The sequence below is a fragment of the Malaclemys terrapin genome, chromosome 11 (genome assembly GCF_027887155.1).
Source record: "Malaclemys terrapin pileata isolate rMalTer1 chromosome 11, rMalTer1.hap1, whole genome shotgun sequence".
Classification (NCBI taxonomy): Eukaryota; Metazoa; Chordata; order Testudines; family Emydidae; genus Malaclemys; species Malaclemys terrapin.
The window spans coordinates 79,000,915-79,026,954 of NC_071515.1; the positions used below are offsets into that span (position 1 = coordinate 79,000,915).

The 26,040-nt window shown below is 54.4% G+C and overlaps 3 protein-coding genes across 3 annotated transcripts in view; all 3 read left to right on the forward strand.

Moving 5' to 3' along the window:
- Window positions 1-3,343: 3,343 nt before the first annotated feature.
- On the forward strand, window positions 3,344-5,149 carry LOC128845479 (dnaJ homolog subfamily B member 2-like). Its single transcript, XM_054044231.1, has 3 exons — window positions 3,344-3,499; window positions 4,045-4,154; window positions 5,088-5,149. Exons 1-3 carry the CDS (start codon window positions 3,435-3,437, stop codon window positions 5,147-5,149), a joined length of 237 nt encoding a protein of 78 aa, XP_053900206.1. The 5' UTR covers window positions 3,344-3,434.
- A 440-nt stretch (window positions 5,150-5,589) lies between these two features.
- Window positions 5,590-10,051, forward strand: LOC128845480 (uncharacterized). The gene is made up of 3 exons (XM_054044232.1): window positions 5,590-5,721; window positions 9,034-9,980; window positions 10,034-10,051. The coding sequence occupies exons 2-3, from the start codon at window positions 9,306-9,308 to the stop codon at window positions 10,049-10,051; spliced, it is 693 nt and encodes a 230-aa protein (XP_053900207.1). The 5' UTR covers window positions 5,590-5,721; window positions 9,034-9,305.
- A 7,079-nt stretch (window positions 10,052-17,130) lies between these two features.
- LOC128845481 (dnaJ homolog subfamily B member 6-like) overlaps window positions 17,131-26,040 on the forward strand; it is a 34,141-nt gene continuing 25,231 nt past the window's right edge. Inside the window, exons 1-7 of the mRNA XM_054044233.1 lie at window positions 17,131-17,195; window positions 17,460-17,569; window positions 18,262-18,319; window positions 18,795-18,935; window positions 19,481-19,491; window positions 19,749-19,851; window positions 20,208-20,278. Coding sequence (XP_053900208.1) covers window positions 17,131-17,195; window positions 17,460-17,569; window positions 18,262-18,319; window positions 18,795-18,935; window positions 19,481-19,491; window positions 19,749-19,851; window positions 20,208-20,278 — 559 coding nt within the window. The remainder of the gene's footprint in view (window positions 17,196-17,459; window positions 17,570-18,261; window positions 18,320-18,794; window positions 18,936-19,480; window positions 19,492-19,748; window positions 19,852-20,207; window positions 20,279-26,040) is intronic.

The following is a 26,040-nucleotide window of genomic DNA, read 5'->3' on the forward strand; positions in this document are numbered from 1 at the left end:
GGAACTGGGATTGTTTAGTCTGCAGAAGAGAAGAGTGAGGGGGGATTTGATAGCTGCTTTCAACTACCTGAAAGGGGGTTCCAAAGAGGATGGAGCTCGGCTGTTCTCAGTGGTGGCAGATGACAGAACAAGGAGCAATGGTCTCATGTTGCAGTGGGGGAGGTTTAGTTTGGATATTAGGAAAAACTATTTCACTAGGAGGGTGGTGAAGCACTGGAATGGGTTACCTAGGGAGGTGGTGAAATCTCCTTCCCTAGAGGTTTTTAAGGTCCGGCTTGACAAAGCCCTGGCTGGGATGATTTAGTTGGGGTTGGTCCTGCTTTGAGCAGGGGGTTGGACTAGATACCTCCTGAGGTGCCTTCCAACGCTGAGATTCTATGATTCTATGAATGCTCCATCATGTGGAGCCTTGAAATCAAGACGCTGTTTTCTAACAGCAAACGTTCTAGCTCCACCACAAAGTACTGGGCTGTGAAATTCTTTGTCCTGGATCATCTTGGAGATCAGCCTGTCCTTAGAATCATAGAATCATAGAATCATAGAATATCAGAGTTGGAAGGGACCTCAAGAGGTCATCTAGTCCAACCCCCTGCTCAAAGCAGGACCAATTCCCAGCTAAATCATCCCAGCCAGGGCTTTGTCAAGCCGGGCCTTAAAAACCTCCAAGGAAGGAGACTCCACCACCTCCCTAGGTAACGCATTCCAGTGTTTCACCACCCTCCTAGTGAAATAGTTTTTCCTGATATCCAACCTGGACCTCCCCCATTGCAGCTTGAGACCATTGCTCCTTGTTCTGTCATCTGCCACCACTGAGAACAGCCGAGCTCCATCCTCTTTGGAACCCCCTTTCAGGTAGTTGAAGGCTGCTATCAAATCCCCCCTCATTCTTCTCTTCTGGAGACTAAACAATCCCAGTTCTCTCAGCCTCTCCTCATAAGTCATGTGCTCCAGACCCCTAATCATTTTTGTTGCCCTCCGCTGGACTCTTTCCAATTTTTCCACATCCTTCTTGTAGTGTGGGGACCAAAACTGGACACAGTATTCCAGATGAGGCCTCACCAATGTCGAATAAAGGGGAACGATCACGTTCCTCGATCTGCTGGCAATGCCCCTACTTATACAGCCCAAAATGCCGTTAGCCTTCTTGGCAACAAGAGCACACTGTTGACTCATATCCAGCTTCTCGTCCACTGTGACCCCTAGGTCCTTTTCAGCAGAACTGCTACCTAGCCATTCGGTCCCTAGTCTGTAGCAGTGCATGGGATTCTTCCGTCCTAAGTGCAGGACTCTGCACTTGTCCTTGTTGAACCTCATCAGGTTTTTTTCTGCCCAATCCTCTAATTTGTCTAGGTCCCTCTGTATCCGATCCCTACCCTCTAGTGTATCTACCACGCCTCCTAGTTTAGTGTCATCTGCAAACTTGCTGAGAGTGCAGTCCACACCATCCTCCAGATCATTAATAAAGATATTAAACAAAACCGGCCCCAGGACCGACCCTTGGGGCACTCCACTTGAAACCGGCTGCCAACTAGACATGGAGCCATTGATCACTACCCGTTGAGCCCGACGATCTAGCCAGCTTTCTATCCACCTTACAGTCCATTCATCCAGCCTATACTTCTTTAACTTGGTGGCAAGAATACTGTGGGAGACAGTATCAAAAGCTTTGCTAAAGTCAAGAAATAACACATCCACTGCTTTCCCCTCATCCACAGAGCCAGTTATCTCATCATAGAAGGCAATTAGGTTAGTCAGGCACGACTTCCCCTTCGTGAATCCATGCTGACTGTTCCTGATCACTTTCCTCTCCTCTAAATGTTTCATAATTGATTCCTTGAGGACCTGCTCCATGATTTTTCCAGGGACTGAGGTGAGGCTGACTGGCCTGTAGTTCCCCGGATCCTCCTTCTTCCCTTTTTTAAAGATGGGCACTACATTAGCCTTTTTCCAGTCATCTGGGACCTCCCCCGATCGCCATGAGTTTTCAAAAATAATGGCTAATGGCTCTGCAATCTCACCCGCCAACTCCTTTAGCACCCTCGGATGCAGCGCATCCGGCCCCATGGACTTGTGCACGTCCAGTTTTTCTAAATAGTCCCGAACCACTTCTTTCTCCACAGAGGGTTGGCCACCTTCTCCCCATGCTGTACTGCCCAGTGCAGCAATCTGGGAGCTGACCTTGTGCGTGAAGACAGAGGCAAAAAAATCATTGAGTACATTAGCTTTTTCCACATCCTCGGTCACTAGGTTGCCTCCCTCATTCAGTAAGGGGCCCACACTTTCCTTGATTTTCTTCTTGTTGCTAACATACCTGAAGAAACCCTTCTTGTTACTCTTAACATCTCTTGCTAACTGCAACTCCAAGAGTGATTTGGCCTTCCTGATTTCACTCCTGCACGCCTGAGCAATATTTTTATACTCCTCCCTGGTCATTTGTCCAATCTTCCACTCCTTATAAGCCTCTTTTTTGCGTTTAAGATCAGCAAGGATTACACTGTTTAGCCAAGCTGGTCGCCTGCCATATTTACTATTCTTTCTACACATCGGGATGGTTTGTTCCTGCAACCTCAATAAGGATTCTTTAAAATACAGCCAGCTCTCCTGGACCCCTTTGCCCTTCATGTTATTCTCCCAGGGGATCCTGCCCATCTGTTCCCTGAGGGAGTCAAAGTCTGCTTTTCTGAAGTCCAGGGTCCGTATTCTGCTGCTCTCCTTTCTTCCTTGTGTCAGGATCCTGAACTCGACCATCTCATGGTCACTGCCTCCCAGGTTCCCATCCACTTTTGCTTCCCCTACTAGTTCTTCCCTGTTTGTGAGCAGCAGGTCAAGAAAAGAAAACATGCATGAAGGGAGATGCCTGATGCTGGGGCATCAAGACAGATGGCTAGGGGGGCGGGCCTGTGTATCGGGGTGTGACACAGACACTGCTGGCTGGACTGAGTATGAAACAGAACAAAATAGGGATTTCTGAACCATTCCGTGGAACAATAAGTGTGTGTGTGAGTTGGACAGACAGGGATTCAAGACAGACAGATTGTAACAGCGCTCTCGGGATGCAGGGAGAGGAAGGGAGATCGGGCTAAGGGCTCTGTGCTACAGAAGGGCTAACGATGGCGTGAGTAAATCAGCAGAGCCCTGCTGAACTCAAGGGGGGTACGACAGCTTACCGCTGGAGAGGATCTAGGCTACCGGAGTCTGTTCTCTCTGGGGCTTGCAGGCTGGCTGATCCGTCTCCTTAACTGTTCTGTCCCGTGCTCCTTAGGGCCAGGTCTCGACAGCATGCACCTGCTGCCATTCTGCACGGAGCTGGCCAGCCCCAGGAATGGCCGTGACCACTACTAACCACAGGCCTGCAGACTTTGGCTGCATCTCCAGAGACACGCCCCAATTCCTGGCTGCTTCTCCTCCCCAGCTGCACAGGACAGACGGTCACCATGGGGGAGTACTACAAACTGCTGGAACTTCCCCAGGACGCCTCTAACGAGGACATCAAAAAGGCGTAAGTCCCCCTTCCTTGGAGCTTCCCTTTCCCCACGCACCCCGCTGGCATGGTTCCTGCTGCCAGTCTCTGCGCTTGCCAGTGTTCTCCGCCCGGCCGGGGAACTGGAGGTCTGTCTGCTCTGAGAGCACCTCACAGCTGTGTCAGAGACAGGAGAGGGGTTCCTGGGGTAGGACAGCTCCACTGGTAAGTGGGGTGTGACTCCAGCTAGTGACCATTTGAACATCACTGGGACAGGGGCATTGAGACGTGTTCAAAGGAGCTTGCTCTGAAAGGCGAGCATTCCTTACTGAGATGGGTGTGAGTCACTGGGGTGGAGAAGGGCAGGGGTCAGCTGGGGTGCCCGAGCTGGCCTTGCAAAATCCAGGGGAGGAAGCGGTAAGAATCCCATAGTTCCTGGGAGACAAGGGCAGCTAAAGGGAATTCTTCTACTTGCTGGGCTTCCCACAGCAGGAGTCGGTACCTATGGCGGGGCTCTGAGGGGCTGACAGCACCCAACAAATGGCATGGCCAGGCGTGACTGCCTGTCTCTGGGCTCTGTGCAGGTACAGGAAAGCAGCAATGAGATGGCACCCGGATAAAAACCCAGAGACCGAGCAATACGCCGAGCGGAAGTTCAAAGAAATAACAGAGGCATACGAAGTGCTGTCAGACAGTAAGGGGCCTGCCCACCCGTCCCCTTCTCCAGCCATCCACCCTCGCTTGGCTCATTGAGGGTCCGTGATGTTCCCACGCTCCTCGCTGCACTTGTGTTGCCCTCCTTGCGGCTGCTGGGGCAGCGGCTTCTGCCGCACATGCTCGGTGTCTGTCTCCCTCCTCTGGGTGCAGCGTTGCCGTAGCCATGCTGGTCCCAGGGTATTAGAGAGACAAGGTGGGGGAGGTGATATCTGTTACTGGACCAACTTCTGTCGGGGAGAGAGAAGCTTTCGAGCTCCACAGAGCTCTCCTCCGGTCCCTGTCTCCTTCACCGACAGAAGTTGGCCCAATAAGATATTATCTCACCCACCTTGTCTCTCTGCCTCCTCTGGGGCACCCCAGTGCTCCCTGGGGACACCTCTTGGAGTGGGTGGGGTGCTAACCTCTCTGGCCCCATCATTCCAGGCTCTCCCTTCCCCTCCAGCGCAGGCCCCAGAGATGAACGTTACCCTGCAGCTGTGCCACGGGGCATCCTTCTGCCAGGCCCAATCCTTGCCTGTGGTTAGGTGCGGGGCACTCAGGTCCAATGCTGTAGGCCTCAGGCACAGAACCCAGAGCCCCGTCTCATGCTGGAATCCTGTCCGGTAGCACCTCTGCACACGACGCAGCCCTGGCACAATTCACCAGTGTCCGTTTCCGTGAGGTATTTCCATGGAGGCTAACGCAGCGGTAACAAAGTGCCTCCCAGAGGTGGGCAGGGAGCATCGGCGTAGGCGCTGGCCCAGGCCAGCCTGTGGCAGTCCCAGGTCTGTCCCTCCAGCTGCTTCCCCATTTGCATGCAGGCCCCCTCTGGCTCAGTACTGGGACGGGGGGTCAGCCTGGTGAAAGGGCCGCTGTGTCTGGACTCGGCTGAAAATGGGCTGGGTGACCTCTCGCTCCTTCTCCCTTCCAGAGAGCAAGCGCGACCTCTACGACCGCTACGGCAAGGACGGGCTCACGGGGGCCGGTGAGTGACCCACCCTGCCCTCAGATGCATCTGCCCAACGCTCTGGCTTCACTGAGGCCAGAATTTGTCCCTGCGGTTGGAACTTTGCTCCCAATTCTGCTGGTGACGCACAAACCAGAATCGACCCCGGCTCATTCTCCCCGGGCTGGGCTGGCTCCGCAGGGCTAGCAGGAGCCCAAGGCACAGAAGGTTTGCTTCTGTCCACCTGCGAATATCCACAGGGAGCCCATCGGCCGAGGGAGGAGGGGCCACGTTTCCACAGCCACGTTCCAGATCAGCATCGCACTCAGGGGCCTTTTCTCCCGGCCCCAGAGCTCTGCAGTGGGGAGAGACGGGATCCCAGCCTTGGCAGCCCCAAGCAGGCTGTCCTGTTTGCTTCCTGTTCTCGTTCCTTTCGAGGACCCTTGCGAGGGCCGGCTCCAGGGCCTGGGCGCCGCGTTTGCCATTTCCTGTCTCTGCCTTTCCCCAGCAGGGTCCAGGGGACCGAGGGCTGAAGATGGAGCCCCTGGATTTACTTTCAACTTTGCCGTCATCCGTGACATCCTCAGAGAGTTCTTTGGGGGACGAGATCCTTTCTATGGTGAGTTTTAACCCCACTCAAGTCTCTCGGGTAGAGCTGATGGCAATTTTTGGATGGAAAAGTTTTCCTGACAAAAAATGAGATTTTGTCAAAAATGAAATTTCTATTAAATTATTCAAGGGAAAATTTCAAGATGAAATAAATATTTTCATTCCATTTTGTTTGGAATTGAAATTTTTCCTTTGCTTTGTTTCACATAAACCAAAATATGTTTAAATTTCTGGGTTTTGTTTCTTTCCTGTTCCGCACTGAATGAAAGGGAAGGAATGATGATGAAGGTTTTTTCCCACTTTTTTCTTTTTGAAAGTTGAGAAAGTTTTAAAAAGTGACAAAGTGGTAAAAGAATGAGGTGCTGGAAGTCTGCCGCAGTGACACTTCCAACGTTGGAAAAGTTTTGAAAAGTTACAGAGAGGTAAAAGGAAAAGAAAACAAAAGACAAAACTGGATTCATTTTAGTGATCTGGTGGCAAAAAGGTAACATGGGGAAGACCGAGGGGGAGGAAGAAGGGGATGACAAAAAATTAATATTAAAAAAAAATCATGACATTTTCTAAAGAAACCAAAAACTTCACCCCCTATAGAGTTTCAGGCCAGAAGGGACCATTATGACGGTCTAGTCTGACCTCCTGCATAGCACATGCAGAAAATCTCACCCAGCACTTTCTCTATCAAGCCCATAGCTCCTGCTTGAGCCACAGCATCTCATTTACAAAATAGCCAGTTATGACAAAAATGGCAAGTGATGGAAAATCCACCCCAGCCCCAGGCAAGTTCTGCAAATGGTTAATTCCCCTCCCTGTCAAAATGTGCCTCGTTTCTAGTCTGAATTTGCAGTGCTTCAGGTTCCAGTCCCTGGATCTCCTTATGGCTTTTCCTGCCACCCTAAAGAGCCAGCTGGTGTCAGAAATCTCCTCCGCAGCGAGACTCTTACAGACTGGGATCAAACCACCTCTTACCCTTCTCTGTGCCAAACAAAGCACCTGCCTCGGTGACCTGGGCCTCTATGCTGCAGTGTCCTCACCAGTGCAGCAGCAGGGATGCTGACACTACCCTTCCCCTGAACTATTCTATACCCGGCTGCGCTGGACAGTGGCTTTACTTTGCTTTGATCTCGGCTGATTCGCCTGTTAAAATCCTGATGCTTTGCTCGGTCGGGGAACTAAAAGTACAAAGATTGGGATCGTTGTTACCCGGCCCTGTCACTGCAGTCCCGGAGCACCTCCCACTCTTCCCTGGATTTATCCTCACAACCCCTGTGCAGCAGCACCGCTGTTATCCGCCTTGCGCAGGGAGTCTGAGGTAGGGCAGAGACTGGAACCAGGCCTCTCCAGCCTCAGGTCAGGGCCCAGACCCCTGGACCAGCTTCTGGAATAACAAGCTATTCTATTGTATTCAGTGAACGCATGGGCGGCGCATGTAAGAGGCTGGGGGGGAGTTAAGTCACCTCCCAAAAGGCTGGTCATGCAGGAGGGCAAATGCCATGGATGCAGCGTGGGTCACCTCCCTCTGGAGGCCCGCTGGCCTGCCGCCTTTGGAATAGAACTGGGGTGGGGGTGGAACCAGCACCCAGACCGTGCACCACCTGCTCACCATGCTGAGGCCCTGTCATTGCTCCGCCTCTCCCCCCAGGCACCACCCGCCCGGCGCGGAGAGGAACAAGTAGTGGCCGGATGGGCCTCAGGGGAGGAGGTGGAGAGGAGCGAGGAGCTGGTGAGTGGGTGGCCGGGTGGGTCTCAGGGGAATTGGCGGAGAGGAGCTGGTGAGTGGGTGGCCGGGTGGGTCTAAGGGGAAGAGTCAGAGAGGAGAGAGGAGCCGGTGAGTGGGTGGCCGGGTGGGTCTCAGGGGAAGAGGCGGAGAGGAGCTGGTGAGTGGGTGGCCGGGTGGGTCTCAGGGGAAGAGGCAGAGAGGAGCGAGGAGCCGGTGAGTGGGTGGCCGGGTGGGTCTCAGGGGAAGAGGCGGAGAGGAGCTGGTGAGTGGGTGGCCGGGTGGGTCTCAGGGGAAGAGGCAGAGAGGAGCCAGTGAGTGGGTGGCCGGGTGAATCTCAGGGGAGGAGGTGGAGAGGAGCGAGGAGCTGGTGAGTGGGTGGCCGGGTGGGTCTCAGGGGAAGAGGCAGAGAGGAGCGAGGAGCTGGTGAGTGGGTGGCCGGGTGGGCCTCAGGGGAAGAGTCAGAGAGGAGCGAGGAGCTGGTGAGTGGGTGGCCGGGTGGGTCTCAGGGGAAGAGTCAGAGAGGAGCGAGGAGCTGGTGAGTGGGTGGCCGGGTGGGTCTAAGGGGAAGAGTCAGAGAGGAGCGAGGAGCTGGTGAGTGGGTGGCGGGGTGGGTCTCAGGGAAAGAGGCGGAGAGGAGCGAGGAGCTGGTGAATGGGGGAGCCTCAGGGGAAGAGGCAGAGAGGAGTGAGGAGCCGGTGAGTGGGTGGCCGGGTGGGTCTCAGGGGGAGAGGCAGAGAGGAGCTGGTGAGTGGGTGGCCGGGTGGGTCTCAGGGGAAGAGGCAGAGAGGAGCTGGTGAGTGGGTGGCCGGGTGGGTCTAAGGGGAAGAGTCAGAGAGGAGCGAGGAGCTGGTGAGTGGGTGGCCGGGTGGGTCTCAGGGAAAGAGGCGGAGAGGAGCGAGGAGCTGGTGAATGGGGGAGCCTCAGGGGAAGAGGCGGAGAGGAGCGAGCGGCAGGTAGGGGGGTTTGGGAGAGGAGATGGACGGGGGGAGGCTTAGGAGAGGAGGTGGAGTGGGGGTGGGAAGGGGCTGAGCGAGCGTGGGGCCTCAGGGGAAGAAGGGCCTGAATCCATAGGCAGTGCATGAGTCTTCTATTAGGGGAGGCTTACACACCAGTGCTGGAAGCTCTCTAGAAGTGTGGAGGGGGCCACGGGCATCTGGACCATGCCTCCCCCCCTGAGGCCCTGCCCCCACTTTGCCTCTTCCCCCGAGGTCTGCTCTTCACCAACACCCCTTGGACCATCCTCTACAGCTCGCCCGCCAGTGGAGTAAGGGCCTTAAGATCAACCAAGGTCCTTAGTGCTGAGTGAAGGCCCAGCTGCCGGGGGAGCCTGGGCCTCGGTTACCGTCCTAGGGGATGTCCCAGTGGGGGATGGGGGTTTAAAGCTGGGCCTCCAGTTCCTGGCCCAAGGACTCTTCTCGGGGGGCTCTGGGGGGGGGCTGAGCCCAGGCTCATGGCTGCTGCGCTATCGCTGGAGGCTCCACAAACGCTGACGAGGGTCAATTCTTGGCGGTTGAGGAGACAAGCAGCGGAGCAGCACCAGGGAACGACTCTCAGGCTGGGCCTAGCGAGGTGCATTCTGGGCGTAACAAGTCTGATTTCTTGCAGGTGCGACTGGTGCTGAGAGGAGCAACACGGAAGCAGCAAGGAACGAATCACACCCTGGATACGAGTCGCATGAAGCATGCAATGACTTGCATGGGGGATATGAGTTTTATGATGGGTGGAACAAGCATGAGGGATATGAGCCGCATGGCGCATGGAATGAGTCACATTATGAGTTTGAGTCTGCTCCTGGATGCAAGTTGCATGAGGAGTATGTGTTGTATGATGGGTGGAATAACACACCAGGCAGACAGGAAACAACACCTGGATACGAGATGCACGAGGCGTATGCATCGTACGGTGGATGGAACGACACACCAGACAGACAGGAGACGACACCTGGATACGAGATGCACGAGGCGTACGCGTCGTACGGTGGATGGAACGACACACCAGACAGACAGGAGACGACACCTGGATACGAGATGCACGAGGCGTACGCGTCATATGATGGATGGAACGATACACCAGACAGACAGGAGACGACACCTGGATACGAGATGCACGAGGCGTACGCGTCATACGATGGATGGAACGATACAGCAGACAGACAGGAGACGACACCTGGATACGAGATGCACGAGGCGTACGCGTCGTACGGTGGAGGGAGCAGGCCACAAGACAGAGACAAGTTAGCTGGTGCAGATAAGCCGCATGCTGGATGGAGCAGGGAACAAGACAGACCCGAGGCAGCTCCTGGATACAGGTCACATGAGGAGTGTGCGCTGTATGATGAATGGAGCGGGGCACAAGACAGACCTGACTCTGCTCCTGTATACGAGCCGCATGCTGGATGCAACGAAGCAGCCGCTGGGTGGCACGAGTCGGCTGCAGGCTATGCCCCAGCTCCCAGATACATGTCACCTTACGAGTGGAACAGGGCAGCAGCCAGCCGCACCAAGGTGGCTGACAGGGGCAGTGAGATGACTGGTGGGTGGAACAAGCCAATTGCGGATGGGAAGAGTCGACCCCCAGCTGAAACGAGGGTGCTCCCAGGTGGAAGGGGGCTGCTCCTGGGTAAATCAAAGACGAGGCAGTCAGATGGAATGGACAAGCTCCTGGATGGAATGAAGAAGCTCCTGGACGGAACCAAGAAGCTCTTGTGTAGACGGAGCGAGCTCCAAGGAGGAACAAGTCCTGTCCCACCAGGAGAATCACAGCTGTTCTCTGAAGGAGCCAGTCGGCTGCTCCCGGAAATAACCCGCTGGCCGCAGGCTGAAATGAATCAGTTACAAGGCAGAACAAGTCAGGTATTGCATGCAACCAGTCAGCTCCCAGATGTCACCGGTCGACTGCAGGATGAAATGATACAGATACAGCCGCTCACAGATACAGCCAATCCGCTTCTGAGTGCAAGAAGCAGCCTGCTACATGGAACAAGTCGGTGCCCAAACGGAATCAGTCAGCCCCAGGGGGGAGTAAGTCGGCTCCCAGACATAACCAGTCATCTCCTAGGCAGAACGAGCAGGTTCCCAGTCAGAAGCCACCTTGGTGTCCAGCCCTCTGATTCCAGCTGTTTCCATAACCCCTTTATCACCAGGCTGGGGAGAATGCTGTGAACCCCGGGATCCACTGGGAGGGAGGTTTCCAGAGGCCGCTGGCAGAGCAAGCAAGGGGCTGTTCAGTAAAGACTGGGACCAGACCTCTCAGCATCAGTCTCTTTATTCTTCACTGAGAAGCCAGCTAGACAGGACCCACTTAGACAGGGATGGGAGCACTGTCTGAGGGCCCAGGGCCTTACAGCCAATGGTATCGGGGCCGCAGGGAGCTGGGGGCTCAACACTGCTGCGGTTTCATCGAGTCCTGCTCGTTGCTCACACACGAAGGTGACGGGGGCCCCCAGAGAGCCCCGGCTCCCCCCGGTGTGATCAGGAGGTTGCAGCCCCCTGACTGCTGTGGCTCGGGGCTCTGGTTTGTCTCTCTTGGAGGGTGTGCCCAGGGCATCGAGATGCCCACGGAAAGGGGGGGCTCATGTACAATGCAGTGGGGGAAGGAGAGAGGGAAATTTGGCCTGGCTGGGCTGAGGGAGGGGTGGAGAGAAGAGAGGGCACATACCTCATGCCGAAGGCAGCTATGACCTGAATGCCAAGTTGGGTTGTGTGAGCATCTGTCTGGTGACAGTCTCTGGGATACTCTGCAGGACACCATTGGATCGGAGAGCGCTGGACAGGGTGGGAGGGCCGGGGGTTTCTCCTCTCCTCCTCATGCCCAGACTGGCTTTGAAATCCAAGGAGGGCAAGAACTGAAGCCCGAAATGACCAAGGAGATGAAGCGTTTTCTGTGGCTCAGGCTGACGTGTTTGTGCTCTTTGTACTAGGACCGAGTCCCTCTTTGTTTATTGTCTGTCCCAAAAACTCGATTTGAGGTCGACGGAAAACACACTTTCCTTGTTTAGGCTTAGAACTTAGTTGAGGTTTTGTTGTGTACTTACCAAGGGTTGAGCTGGATTCTCCATCACAGACAAGTTTTAAATCAAGATTGGGTGGTTTTCTAAAAGCGCTGCTCCAGGACTGATGGTGGGGCCTGTATTCTACAACGGGTCAGAGGAGATGAGCACAGTGGCCCCTTTAGGCCTTGGACTCTACGAACCCCATCCCTTAGGCACTCTAACATCCCGTTTGCTTTTTTGACCACAGCTGCACGTTAAGCAGAGGTTGACATTGAGCTTCTGCAATGTCTTTTCTTGGGTTGGTACAGTTAATTCAGACCCCTGTAAGGGGGGTGAGCCATTTACACTTCCCCCCATAATGTGGATTACTTTGCATTTATAAACATTGAATTTCATCTGCAGTCATCTCTCCCGTTCACCCAACCTGTTCGGATCTCTCTCAAATTCCCCACAGTTCTCCGTGGTCCCGAAGAACCTAAACAATTTTGTGTCAACTGCGCATTTTTCTACCTCACTACTCTCCCACTTTGCAGGTCATTAATACATCTATTAATAAATCTATTAAACAACATGGGACCTAGTACAGAGCTGTATGGCCCTGCTGTTAGCCTTTGGCCATGATGAAAACTGGCCATCGAATCCTACTCTACTCTTTCGGTCTCCTCGCCAGTTTTTGAGCCATGACTGTACTTTGCCTCTCACCCCATGACAACTTCGATTTTTAGTAGCCTCTTGTGTGGGGCCTTTTCAAAGGCCTTTTGAAATACAAATAAATTGATGTCAACTGGTCGCCTTTAGCTGTTACTTCATTGGTATGTTTAAAGAATTCTAAGGGACTAGTGAGACATGACTTTCCTTTCCAGAAACTGTGCCAGGAACAGATCCAAGTCTTACTGGTCTATAATTCTCCAGATCACCCTTACAGAGTTTGTTAAATATCGGTACAGTATTTGCTACCCTCTAGAACAGTAACAGAATAGAAGGAGAGTTGGCATATTTTTGCTAGGAGCCCAGCCACTTCGTAGTTAAGCTCCTTCAGAATTCTTGGCTGGACCGGATGGCCTCATGACTAATTACATTGTAAATGATCAGTTTGCTTCAGCATCTCTGCTCTGACACCTCCGTCTCCCAAAGTCGTTGGTACCTCTTTCTCTCTCATACACACACATTCTGCTCCTTTCTTCCCTGTTCTGAAATCCTGGTTGCTTCCCCCACCCCCACCTCTCTTTTTCAGCATCGGTTTCACTCCAGACCACTGTCTCCTCCTCCCTCTAACCTCTTCCTCCCTCATTTCCCCCACGTTCTTTTCTACACCCCCCTCCTGCAGCCACCCACCCACAACACACCTGCTGGATCATCTGCTCGCTGCTCTCCCTCCATCCCATCTCTTCCATTGCTCCCTGTCTGACTCACTCTGTGTCACTCAGACAGTGGGACTGACTCAAAGGGAGACTGTCCCAAAACGGGCCCTGGCTCCAAACCACCACGATCTTGGGAGGAACGGCGGCTGGAATCCAAGCAGCTTTTCAGAAAACCCACGGAGAGGTTACATAAACTAGCCTGCCCTGTTTTAGCAGCCACAAAGGAGGAACTTCTACCTCCCAAAGCCCGATCAGTGCCATGTGTGCGGGGGTCCGGCCGTGCTCAGCTCGGACTCCAGCAGCGCGACAGCCAGCTGGGATACATAGCTTGGGACCCAACGCAGCCAGGGCCTGGGAAACACCTGAGGTGGGAGGGAATATGTGCTCAAGGCAGTGATCTCCAGCGGCAGGCACACACAGGCAGAACACCCTGGGTGTGGGTGGGGCGAACGTTGACAGAGCTGTAGAGGATGGTCTGTACCTATCAGGCCACAGAACGAGGTGACTCAGTCCTGGGGATCCCGTATCACCCAAAGGGGGACAGAGAAGAGTGTAGCCTGCTCCGCAGCAAGGTCTGACTCATCAAAATGCTAATACATGTCAACAGTGAAAGAGTTAATAGTGGGGGGTGCACTGCAGGTGACAGGAAGGACTGTCAAACAAAGGGTTAAACCGTTAAAGCATCTTGCCCACTTGTTGCCTGTGGCTGATTATTGTAACCTCCTGAATGAAAGTGCAAAGCTCTGACATCACAATCAGACCGAGCTTTCCATTGGCTGCAGCAGTTGGAGGAATATGAGGGGCTGCTAGTGAGCTCCTGCCCCGCCACTCCTCCCCAGAGCAGCCGCAGGTGTGCAGTGAAATCAGAGGGGCAGGATTTTGGAGACCAGGATGCAGCTGGGATCGTCTCTCCTGCAGCAGTAAGGTATGGGCTGAGCTGTGTTCAAGCGGTAGAGCCCCAGGGGAGCTGCTGAGCAGGAGAGAGGCTCTGGGCAGTGGGGAGAGGTGGGCAGAGGTGCCAAGGATGGGGAAGCAAAGAGAAGAGGGGATGGTGATGGAGGAGAGGTGGCGACTGGAGAGCCCGTGATGCAACTGGACCAGAGCAGAAGACAGAAAAAAAAGGGTGAAGGAAGAAGCAAGTGTGTCGGCAAGAGTGTCTACTGAGCCTGGGCCTAATAACCTAATAAAGATCATTCTCCTAGCCCATGGTTTGACCATGTCACCCCCTCTTTGCCTCCATTCCCTGGCTCCCCCTTCTCTACTGCATGAAACATAACCGACCCGTCTTCACTTTCAGTGACCTTCATGGCCAGGCCCTCCCCTACTTATTAGAGAATCCTAGGACTGGAAGGGACATCGAGAGGTCATCTAGTCCAGTCCTCTGCACTCATGGCAAGACTAAGTATTATCTAGACTATCCCTGACAGGTGTTTGTCCAACCTGCTCTTAAAAACCTCCAAGGATGGAGATTCCACAACCTCCCTCAGCAATTTATTCCAGTGCTTCACCACCCTGACAGTTAGGAAGTTTTTCCTAAAGTCCAACCTAAACCTCCTTTGCTGCAATTTAAGCCCATTGTTTCTTGTCCTGTCCTCAGAGGTTAAGAAGAACAATTTTTCTCCCTCCTCCTTGTAACAATCTTTTATGTACTTGAAAACTGTTATCATGTCCCCGCTCAGTCTTCTCTTCTCCAGACTAAACACACCCAGTTTTTTCAATCTTCCCTCATAGGTCATGTTTCCTAGACCTTTCATCATTTGTGTTGATCTTCTCTGGACTTTCTCCAATTTGTCCACATCTTTCCTGAAATGTGGTGCCCAGAACTGGACACAGTACTCCAGTTGAGGCCTAATCAGCGTGGAGCAGAGCGAAAGAATTACTTCTTATGTCTTGCTTACAATACTCCTGCTATTACATCCCAGAATGATGTTCGCTTTTTTTTGCAACAGCGTTACACTATTGACTCAGATTTAGCTTGTGATCCAGTATGACCCCCAGATCCCTTTCCGCAGTACTCCTTCCTAGGCAGTCATTGCCCATTTTGTATGTGTGCATATAATTGTTCCTTCCTAAGTGGAGGACTTTGCATTTGCCCTTATTGAATTTCATCCTATTTACTTCAGACCATTTCTCCAGTTTGTCCAGATCATTTTAAATTTTAATCCTATCCTCCAAAGCACTTGCAACCCCTCCCAGCTTGGTCTCGGATGCAAACTTTATAAGTGTACTCTCTATGCCATTATCTAAATCATGGATGAAGATAAGGAACAGAACCAGACCCAGGACTGATCCCCGCTGGACCCCACTTGATATGATCTTCCAGCCTGACTGTGAACCACTGATAACTACTCTCTGGGAATGGTTTTCAAACCAGTTATGCACACACCTTATAGTAGCTCCATCTAGGTTGTATTTCCCTAGTTTGTTTATGAGAAGGTCATGCGAGACAGTATCAAAAGCCTTACTGAAGTCAAGGAATACCACATCTACCGCTCCCCCGCCCCCATCCACAAGGCTTGTTACCCTGTCAAAGGAAGATATTAGGTTGGTTTGACATGATTTGTTCTTGACAAATCATAAGAACATAAGGACATAACAACGGCTATACTGGGTCAGACCAAAGATCCATCTAGTCCTGTATCCTATCTTCCAACAGTGGCCAATGCCAGGTGCCCCAGAGGGAATGAACAGAACAGAGAATCATCAAGTGATCCATCCCCTGTCGCTCATTCCAAGCTTCTGGCAAACAGAGGCTAGGGACACCATCCCTGCCCATCCTGGCTAATCGCCATTAATGGACCTATCCTCCAGGAACTTATCTAGTTCTTTTTTGAGCCCTATTATAGTCTTGGCATCCTCTGGCAAGGAGTTCCACAGGTTGACTATGCGTTGTGGGAAGAAATACTTCCTTTTGTTTGTTTTAAAGCTGCTATTAATTTCATTTGGTGACCCCTAGTGTGTGTGTTATGAGAAGGCACAAATAACACTTCCTTATTTACTTTCTCCGCACCAGTCATGATTTTATAGACCTCTATCATATCCCGCGTTAGTCATCTCTTTTCCAAGCTGAACAGTCCCAGTCTTATTAATCATTCCTCATACGGCAGCTGTTCCATACTCCTAATCATTTTGTTGCCCTTTTCTGAATCTTTTCCAAGTCCAATATATCTTTTTTGAGATGGGGCGACCACATCTGCACGCAGCATTCAAGGTGTGGACGTACCATGGATTTATATAGAGGCAATATGACATTTTCTATCTTATCATCTACCCTGTAACAGAGCGAGACTCACTGGTGCAGCGCCTCCTGCTGGTCATCCTGGGAATTAGCTTGTCCAGCACTCGGAACGCCTCCTGGTGGCCGGTGTCGCACCTTCCAGGCCCCCATGTCCCTTCCAGACCCCGGTGCCCCTTACCCTGGGGTTCTGCCCCCCCCCGGCAGGCCCCACGCTCTGGGTCTCCCCTCCCAGCGGAACCCCCAACCCCCAATCCCCACCCTGCCTCAGTGACTATTGCAGTCGTCATCTAGCCCCTGCTCCCTGGGCAAACTGCCGTCGGTCACGGCCACTCCTCATCGGCCAGGAGGTTGGATCAGCTGCCTCTGCCTAACCCCAGGCTGCCCCTCTGCAGCCCCAGAACCTTCCTAGGCCTTCACCAAGGCCTGCAGCCTGGGGGCTTACCAGGCTGGAGCGCCCCAGCTCCTCTGGTCCTTCCCCAGCCCTGCTCTAGGCCTGGTCCCCTGAGCTCCCAGGCAGTCAGGCCCTTCCCGCTCCGGAGCTAGAGTGAGACTTCTTCAGCTCCTGGCCCCCAGCCATAGGCGTGCGCAGCACATTTCATTAGGGTGAATGTGGGGATTCCCACCCAGGGAGCCCCACCCCCATCCACTTCCTCCTACTTCCCACCCCCCGACTGCCCCCCTCAGAACCTCCAACCCCCCCCCGCTCCTTGTCCCCTGACTACCCCCTCCTGGGACCCCTGCCCCTAACTGCCCCCCAGGACCCCACCCCCTATCTAAGTCTCCCTGCTCCTTGTCCCCTGACTGCGCAGAGCCAGACACACTGCCCCACGGGAGCGGGCAGCCCCGCCCCTCCGAATTTCTGACTGCGGGAGGTGAAATGCCCCCTCCTTGGGACTTCCAGGCGGATTGTTCTGTTCTGCGCTCCACAGGGCCAGCTCTTCACAGGACGCACCTGCTGCCTCTCTACTTTGGATGCCCAGCTAGACGAAAGGCCATGAGCTCCACGGACCACAGCTCAAGCCCTACCGTCTCCGCCTCGTGCTGCATCTCCAGAGCCGCTGGTTCTGCTGCCCCGCTACCCGGCTGGCCTCTGCCCAGGACTGATGGCCACCATGAGGGAGTACTATGAAGTGCTGTGCATTCCCTGTGACGCCTCTGACGAGGACATCAAAAAGGCGTAAGTCCTTCCTTGGAGCATCCCCTTCCCCAAACATCCCGAGGGCACGGTTCCTCCTGCCTCTGTCGGTGACTGCCAGCACTCTCCCAGACCCAGGGCCCCTCCTAACAGAGACAGAAGTGGTGGTCCTGGGTTGAGATCCCTCTGCTCCTCTGATCACCGGGCACAGTGGCTGGCACCTGCAGCTGAGAGTAAAGGGTAGCGTAGGGTCCCTGTTGGAGCCGGCATGGGCAGGTGTCACTGACTGTCTCTGGGCCTGTGCAGGTACAGGAAGGCAGCACTGAAATGGCACCCGGATAAGAACCCGGAGAACAAGGAACACGCCGAGCGGAAGTTCAAAGAGATCGCGGAGGCCTATGAAGTGCTGTCGGACAGTAAGGGGCCAGCATCTCCCCAACCTAGCCATCCGCCCTCGCTTAGTGCCCTGTGGGTCGATGCTCCTCGCTGCACTTGTGTTACGCTCCTTGTGGCTGCCTGGGCAGCAGCTTCTGACGCACACGCTTGGTGTCTGTGTGTTTGTCCTGGGGCACCAGCTTTGCACAGCTCCCTGGGGACACCTCCTGGAGCGGGTGGGGTGCCACCCTCTCTGGCCCCATCATTCCAGGCTCTCCCTTCCCCTCCAGCGCAGGCCCCAGGGATGAACGGTACACTGCAGCTGAGCCACGGGGCATCCTTCTGCCAGGCCCAATCCCTGCCTGTCGTTAGGTGTGGGGTACCCTAGACAGAGGCCGTTGCCCCGGGGCAGAAGCCAGAGCCCCGTTTCATACTGGAATCCTGCAGCATGGTGCACCTGCACCCTCTGATGTGGAGTTGCCCTGGCACCATTCACCCAGTGTCAGTCTATGTTAGGTATCTCTATGGCGTCTAGTGCCACGGTATCCAAGCGTCTCCCATAGCTGGGCTGGGAGCCTGTGGCAGGTCATGTCTGTTCCTCCTAGGTTCTTTCTCTATGGTGAGGCTCCCTCTGGCTCCGTACTGAGGTGGGGGTCAGCCTGGTGAAAGGGCCACTGTGTCCGGACTTGGCTGAAGATGGGCTGGGTGACCTCTCGCTCTTTCTCCCTTCCAGAGAGCAAGCGCGACCTCTACGACCGCTACGGCAAGGATGGACTCACGGGGGCCGGTGAGTGACCCACCCTGCCCTCAGATGCATCTGCCCAATGCTCTGGCTTCACTGAGGCCAGAATTTGTCCCTGCAGTTGGAACTTTGCTCCCAATTCTGCTGGTGATGCACAAACCAGAATCGACCCCGGCTCATTCGCCCCGGGCTGGGCTGGCTCCGCAGGGCTAGCAGGAGCCCAAGGCACAGAAGGTTTGCTTCTGTCCACCTGTGAATATCCACAGGGAGCCCATCGGCCGAGGGAGGAGGGGCCACATTTCCACAGCCACGTTCCAGATCAGCATCGCACTCAGGGGCCTTTTCTCCCGGCCCCAGAGCTCTGCAGTGGGGAGAGACGGGATCCCAGCCTTGGCAGCCCCAAGCAGGCTGTCCTGTTTGCTTCCTGTTCTCGTTCCTTTCGAGGACCCTTGCGAGGGCCGGCTCCAGGGCCTCGGCACCGCGTTTGCCATTTCCTGTCTCTGCCTTTCCCCAGCAGGGTCCAGGGGACCGAGGGCTGAAGATGGAGCCCCTGGATTTATGTTCCACTTTCGCAGCCCCCATGACATCTTCAGAGAGTTCTTTGGGGGACAAGAGCCTTTCTATGGTGAGTGGAAGCCTCAGCCCCTGTGGGACCAGCAGGCCCAGTAATGAACCTGGGGCCTGAGGGAGCAGAAGGGAGGTTTCGGTGTGATCGAGCAGGTGCTTAGGTCCTTATAGTTGGGACAGAGCATGGCCTGGGTACTTGGCTAGAGAGCTGAAGGGAGAAATGAAAGAGGAATTCTCCTGAACTCTCCCAGTGGTGAATGTCAGGGCTTTCTCCAGAACCCCAATGGGGTCTCCACGTGCTCAGCCCCTGAACAGTTCCCACGGTCCGAGGGTCTGTTAGGGGAGGCGCACATGTCAGTACAGATGTGCAGGACGACCCCTGCATCTTCTCTGAATCCAGGGCAAAGCTACTTTATAGAACATCCGGAGCCCTGGCTGCCTAGCAGAGGGGCTGTCCTGCCTGGGCGTGGAGTCTCCACAATTCATTGTCATGGGAGACGAACACTCACAATGCCCCAGACAGGCCCACAACCATATCTCGGCCTATCAGCAACGGGATCCTCCCACATTAGCCAAGGAGCGGAGATGGGGAGGAAGAATCACACCCCAATCCTGTTCATGGGCTTTCTGCCATTCTCTGCAGACCCCCTGGGAGTTGGCCTTGCTCCTTGTTCTTTACTGTTTTCATCTCCCGCCTGCCCCCTCCCCAGCTCTTCTAACTCACAGGGACATTCTCTCTCAGGATCCCGGAAGAACATTTTCCCTTTACATTTCACACCTCCCATAGATTTCATTCCCCATGGTCCCCCACCACACACCCATACTCTAGGCTAAGGGATCCCCGCTAAGCCATCTGGGGCCTGGGGCTGGCTGAAAGCACCTGGCAATGTGTTCACCACCTTGTTTTTCAGGAACCTCTGGACCCTTCAATTCCAACATCAACGCAGGAAAGGGCTTCCACTTCTTCTCTACCTCGACCAAGTTCGTCAATGGCAAACGCGTCACAACCAAAAGGTAAGGAGGGGCCACCAGCCGGTGGGAGTTTGGCTAAGCCAGCCCGTCTCACATCAACACAGGGGAGCAGCCCATTGGGCTAGTAGGGACAACAGGCCAGTGTTTAGGTGAGCAGCATGGCCCAGTGGATTCAGCGGGTCCGAAGAACCGTGTTCGACTCCTGCTGCACGGGGCAGTTATCATCAGACTGGGCCATGTGTCTGGAACAGCACCCTAAGGGGTCTAAAAGAGAACAGGTGGCAGCTGGGGATGTTGGGGGGCATGAGGAGGGTCTGGGGGTGATATATAGGGGGTGAGGTGTTTAGGTTACTCCTAAAGAGATGCTTCCCCTTCTTTGGCTCTTGTCTACTTCCCAGGACTGTGGAGAACGGGCAGGAGCAGGTGGAAATTGAAGAGGACGGAGAGCTGAAATCTGTCCACGTCAATGGTGAGAGCAGAGTCTTCCTGGGCCATGGACGGCGCGAGAGACTCAGAGCAGAGGAAGCAAAACTGGTTTCTTGGGGCAGGCACTGGCTCTTTGTCAGGTGCTTGTACCGCGCCCAGCACAGAGCAACTGGCTCGAGAGTGGGAGCCGTTGGCACACCTGCAATGCAAGTTATCTATGAATCGATTCCCAGACAAAACACTGCCAAAGGGCACCTGTGATACGGTCTCCCACAGTGTTCTTGCCAGCAAGCTAAAGACGTACGGATTGGCAGTAAGAAGTAAGGTACACTATAAGGTGGAGAGAAAGCTGGCTAGATTGTCAGGCTTAACGGGTAGTGATAAACGGCTCAATGTCTAGTTGGCAGCCGGTATCAAGCGGAGTGCCCCGGGCAGGGCCGGCTCCAGGCACCAGCTCAACAAGCAGGTGCTTGGGGCAGCCAACGGAGAGGGGCGGCACGTCCGGCTCTTCAGCGGCGGGTCCCTCACTCCCTCTCGGAGCGAAGGACCTGCCGCTGAATTGCCGCCGAAGAAGCGGTGGGTGTAGAGCTGCAGCCGAAGTGCCACAGATCGCGATCGCGGCTTTTTTTTGTTTGTTTGTTTTTTGCTGCTTGGGGCGGCAAAAACCCTGGAGCCAGCCCTGGCCCCAGGGGTCGGTCCTGGGGCCGGTTTTGTTCAGCATCTTCATTAATGATCTGGAGGATAGCGTGGACTGCACCCTCAGCAAGTTTGCAGATGACACTAGGCTGGGAGGAGTGGTAGATACGCTGGAGGGTAGGGATAGGATACAGAGGGACCTAGACAAATTGGAGGATTGGGCCAAAAGAAATCTGATGAGGTTCAACAAGGACAAGTGCAGAGTTCTGCACTTAGGACGGAAGAATCCCCTGCACCAGGGGGCAGCAGTTCTGCAGAAAAGGACCTAGGGGGTCACAGTGGACGAGAAGCTGGATATGAGTCAGCAGTGTGCCCTCATTGCCAAGAAGGCTAATGGCATATTGGGCTGTATTAGTAGGGGCATTGCCAGCAGATCGAGAGAAGTGATTATTCCCCTCTATTCGGCACTGGTGAGGCCACATCTGGAGTATTGTGTCCAGTTTGGGGCCCCCCACTAGAGAAGGGACGTGGACAAATTGGAAAGAGTCCAGCGGAGGGCAACGAAAATGATTAGGGGACTGGGGCACATGACTTATGAGGAGAGGCTGAGGGAACTGGGGTTATTTAGTCTGCAGAAGAGAAGAGTGAGGGGGGATTTGATAGCAACCTTCAACTACCTGAAAGGAGGTTCCAAAGAGGATGGAGCTCGGCTGTTCTCAGTGGTGGCAGATGACAGAACAAGGAGCAATGGTCTCAAGTTGCAGTGGGGGAGGTCTAGGTTGGATATTAGGAAACACTATTTCACTAGGAGGGTGGTGAAGTACTGGAATGAGTTCCCTAGGGAGGTGGTGGAATCTCCTTCCTTAGAGGTTTTTAAGGCCCGGCTTGACAAAGCCCTGGCTGGGATGATTTAGTTGGGAATTGGTCCTGCTTTGAGCAGGGGGTTGGACTAGATACCTCCTAAGGTCCCTTCCAACCCTGATCTTCTATGAGTCTATGACCTGCAAGGAATGTCTCAAGTTTACACTTTTGCCTTTTGGCTTTTTCGGGCAACCTGAGAGGGATTTTTTCCCCTTACCCTCTTAATTTTGAATTAGAAATGGACACCCTAGGGTGGAAGACTCTGTGATGACCAGACGAAGGAGCGAGCGTTGGACAGTTGAGAGGGGAGGGGATTTTTAGACAGACTGTTTAAAACCCTTGGGGAGGCTGTTTGGTTTCCTTAACGCATCCCTCAGTCCAATGGCTAAGGAACACTTTGAATAAAGGACAGGATAACACCCACCGATTAGAGCTCATTCAGAGCCTGCTTGTGACCTCCCAGAGGTCATCCAGCAACTGGGGAGAAAACAGAACTTCACTGTCCGAAGGAAAAATCAACCCCCCCTTTTCCAACCTGTCTCTACATCCCAGCGCAGCAAAGAGGACTGACGCCACAGTTATAACTAGGGCCCTACCAAATTCACAGTCCATGTTGGTCAATTACATGGTCAGAGGATTTTAAAAATCGTAAATTTCATGATATTTAAATCTGAAATGCCACAGTGTTGTATGCGGGGGTCCTGACCCCAAAAGGAGTTGTGGGGGGGGGGGCACAAGGTTATTGTAGGGGGGTTGCGGTACTGCTACCCTTACTTCTGCGCTGCTGCAGCGTCAGTGCTGCCTTCAGAGCTGGGCGGGAGAGCGGCGGCTGCTGGCCGGGATCCCAGCTCCGTAGGCAGAGCTGCCACCAGCAGCAGCGCAGGAATAAGGATGGCACGGGATGGTATTGCCACCCTTACTTCTGTGCTGCTCCCTGCAGCGCTGGGCCCTCAGTCAGCAGCCGCCGGTCTCCGGCTGCCCAGCTCTGAAGGCAGCAGCGCAGAAGTAAGGGTGGCATGGTATGGTACTGACACCCTTACTTCTGTGCTGCCGCTGGCAGGGCGCTGCCTTTAGAGCTGGGTGCCTGGCCAATAGTCGCTGCTCTCTGGCTGCTCAGCTCTGAAAACAGCGCAAAGTAAGGGTGGCAAGACCATGCCCCCCCCCAAAATAACCTTGCAACCCTCTGCCCCCCGCAACTTCCTTTTGGGTCAGGCCCCCCAGTTTGAGAAACACTGGTCTCCCCCCTGAAATCTGTATAGTATAGGGTAAAAGCACACAAAGGACCAGATTTCACGGGGGGAGACCAGATTTCACGGTCTGTAGGGCCCCAGTTATAAACATGCACCTTGCCAGTGACTTAGCCTGACAGACAGACAGCAGCTGGGCACAGATAGTAGCCAGTTTGACAGCGAGAAGAGGGAAGTAACATGTTGAACCCCAGATACTTTGGCACAGCTTCCAAGGAACTCTGCTGCCTTGGGCATTTAAACCCTGGATGCTTTGGGATATGTCCTGCAAGGGCTGACACCTGCAGCCACCTTCGCTGTGATTTACCCTGCAGAGTCTGTGGGCAGGGGTGGGGGGGTGTCTATAGGAAGCCTGACCATTGTGTGCCGTTAAGGCCGGTAACTCACTGGATGACTGGCATGATTGAAGTGCATTAAGGAGGTGGGAGGGAGCTGAATTGATCTTTGGGGTGTTACAAAGACCAGGGCTCAAGATGTTGCTGCCTTCCCAAAGGAGGGTGAATTGGAAGCTGCTCTCTGGCCCAGCAGGTGGCACAAACAGGGTGGGTTGGTGGCCGGTATGGGACAGTGTAGTGCAGGACACTGTTGATGCTGAAGATGTACAGAGTGCAAGCAAATGGCTGTTTCATGATTTTGGGAAGTGAGGCCTGAGTACAGGAGGGGAGAGCTAAGGGGATTTGGGGACCGGCGTTGCCAGACTTTCTACAGGGTGACCACATTTGAACAGATGTTTCCATAATAAATGTATTCAAAATTTAAACATTCAGACCTTGAACATGCCCAATGGAGTTCCCCACGTTTGGCTTTCTAGATCTCACTGAGATGTAAAAATTAAGCCAAGCGTGAAGACTCCGAGTGCATCTCGTTTCACTGGTGTAATCCGGCCTGACACAGTGGAAGTGAGCACAGACTCAGTCCCTCTGCACGCTGTGCTGTATCTCCTGTGTCTCGGACTGTACGGGACATTAATTACATGATAGATTCCACTGTCAGCTACTAATGCCATCCAGAGCGACTACGTGCCCATTCCCTCTGCGAAACCCTTTGGAGGCAGGAAACCACTCTCGCAGAACTCCCTCATTGTTCCCTCAGGGCTACAGGCAGTCATGGGCGGGTTCTAGCCCTGCACTCTGTCTGAGGTCAGCACCCATCTGAGGGGTCCACCTCCATACACACACCTTTTGCATCTACACTGGCTCTGAGCCCAGCTGTGCTCAGCTTCATTACAGCCACGCTGCCAAGACCTCTGGCTGCAACTGCCTCCTTTACTGGATTTCCACAACACCAGGGAGCTGCAAATAGAGGACAGCTGGGGACGTGATACTTTTAAAGGCTATGCAAAGAGCTCTGAGCTCAGGCTGCACTTTCCCCTCTACTCCACCCTCCCTCTGAATTCCAAGCGCCAGTTGCCAGGGTAATGTTGCAGCCACACTCGTTTGCTACTTGTAATTTCCTTGTTTATTTAAAGAATCAGGAAAATGGTAGAGGACAGTGCATGCACGATGCACAGCCCGAGCGTGATGCCTCTGGAAAAGCTGTCGCCTTGACAGAGGCCATCCTAGACCGCGCTGTCCTGAACCTCCGAGTGAAGGTGCCAGGACCCAGCTGCCTGTGCTCACTGGCACCCGGGTCCCGCTGCTTCTCTCTGAGCCCACCAGGACCCAGCTGCCCCTGACCAAGTCCCCTTGGTTCCTCCCATCACTGACCAAGTCCCCCAAATCCAGCTGCCACCAGCTAAGTCCCTCTGGACCCGGCTGCTCTTGACCAACACCCCTTGGACCATCCTCTACAGCTCACCTGCCAGTGGAGTAAGGGCCTTAAGGTCAACCAAGGTTCTTAGTGCTGAGTGAAGGCCCAGCTGCCGGGGGAGCCTGGGCCTCGGTTACCGTCCTAGGGGATGTCCCAGTGGGGGATGGGGGTTTAAAGCTGGGCCTCCAGTTCCTGGCCCAAGGACTCTTCTCAGAGGGGTGCTGGGGGGGCTGAGCCCAGGCTCATGGCTGCTGCTCTGTAGCTGGAGAGGTGCCTGAGTTGTATCTGCTACAAATGCTGATGAGGGTCAATTCTTGCAGATGTGGCGGTTGACGAGACAAGCAGTAGAGCAGCAGCAGGGAACGACTCTCACGCTGGGCCTACCAAGGTGCATTCTGGGCGGAACAAGCCGCAGGCCAGATACAAGTCAGCTCCTGGATCCGAGTCACCAGTGGGGAGGCAAGAGTCCCACACGGAAAAGAAAGAGTCCCATGCTAGGGCCCAGTCGAACCTCAGCTCCGAGCCGCAGGCTGGGCGGAATTAGTCGTATGTGAGAGAAGAGAGGCCCAGGCTGGGGAAGGAGGCATGTGCTGGGAGTGAAGAGTTGCAGGCCTGCAGGAGCGAGACACACGCAGTAGCTGCTGAGTGGAAGAAGCCAGCCGCCAGGTAGGAGCTGGCTCCCGGCTGGAATGAGCTAGCTGCTGAGAACAGGACGGCGACGGGTGGGATGCGACTGCTTCTGGATACAAGTCAGCGCCCGTGTGGAACTAAGAATGGAGTCCAGTGTCCACCGGAACAAGTCGGCTCCCTGACGTCACCAGTTGGCCCCAGGATGAGACAAGCAGGTTCTCAGACAGAAGCAATCTCCGTGTCTTGTCCCTTAACCCCAGCGACTCCCATAATCGGGCTGGGGAGAACGCTAGGAACAGTGGGATCTGTTGTGAAGGTTTCCAGCTGGCACTGGCCAGCAGGCGAGGAGCTGCTCAATACAGATGGGACCAGAGCTCTCAGCCTCTGCCTCTGTCATTCGCTGCAGAGTCAGCCGGTGAGCAGCTGCTGCGACAAGGACAGGAGCAGAGCTGTCTCACGGCCGAGGACCGGTCTGGCCTCTAGGGGCCCAGTATGGTGGGGGCTGTTTGCAGCTCAAGGCTCTTCCACGGCTGCTATTCCCATGGCACACGGGAGGAAATGGGTCCTTCTAGCTACTCGGGCACAAAGGTGACGGGGGCCCACTAAGAACCCAGAGCGCGCCTGGCTCCCCCCGGTGCTGTCAGGAGGTTACAGCCCCCTGACTGCTGTGGCTTGGGGCTCT

What these genes read in the sequence shown, in the direction of transcription:
- LOC128845479 (XM_054044231.1), top strand. Translation starts at nt 3,435, where the DNA reads ATGGGGGAGTACTACAAACTGCTGGAACTTCCCCAGGACGCCTCTAAC. An exon ending in AACGAGGACATCAAAAAGGC is followed by an intron (nt 3,500 to 4,044) that starts GTAAGTCCCCCT and finishes GGCTCTGTGCAG; the next exon opens with GTACAGGAAAGCAGCAATGA. An exon ending in ATACGAAGTGCTGTCAGACA is followed by an intron (nt 4,155 to 5,087) that starts GTAAGGGGCCTG and finishes TCTCCCTTCCAG; the next exon opens with AGAGCAAGCGCGACCTCTAC.
- LOC128845480 (XM_054044232.1), top strand. Translation starts at nt 9,306, where the DNA reads ATGCACGAGGCGTATGCATCGTACGGTGGATGGAACGACACACCAGAC.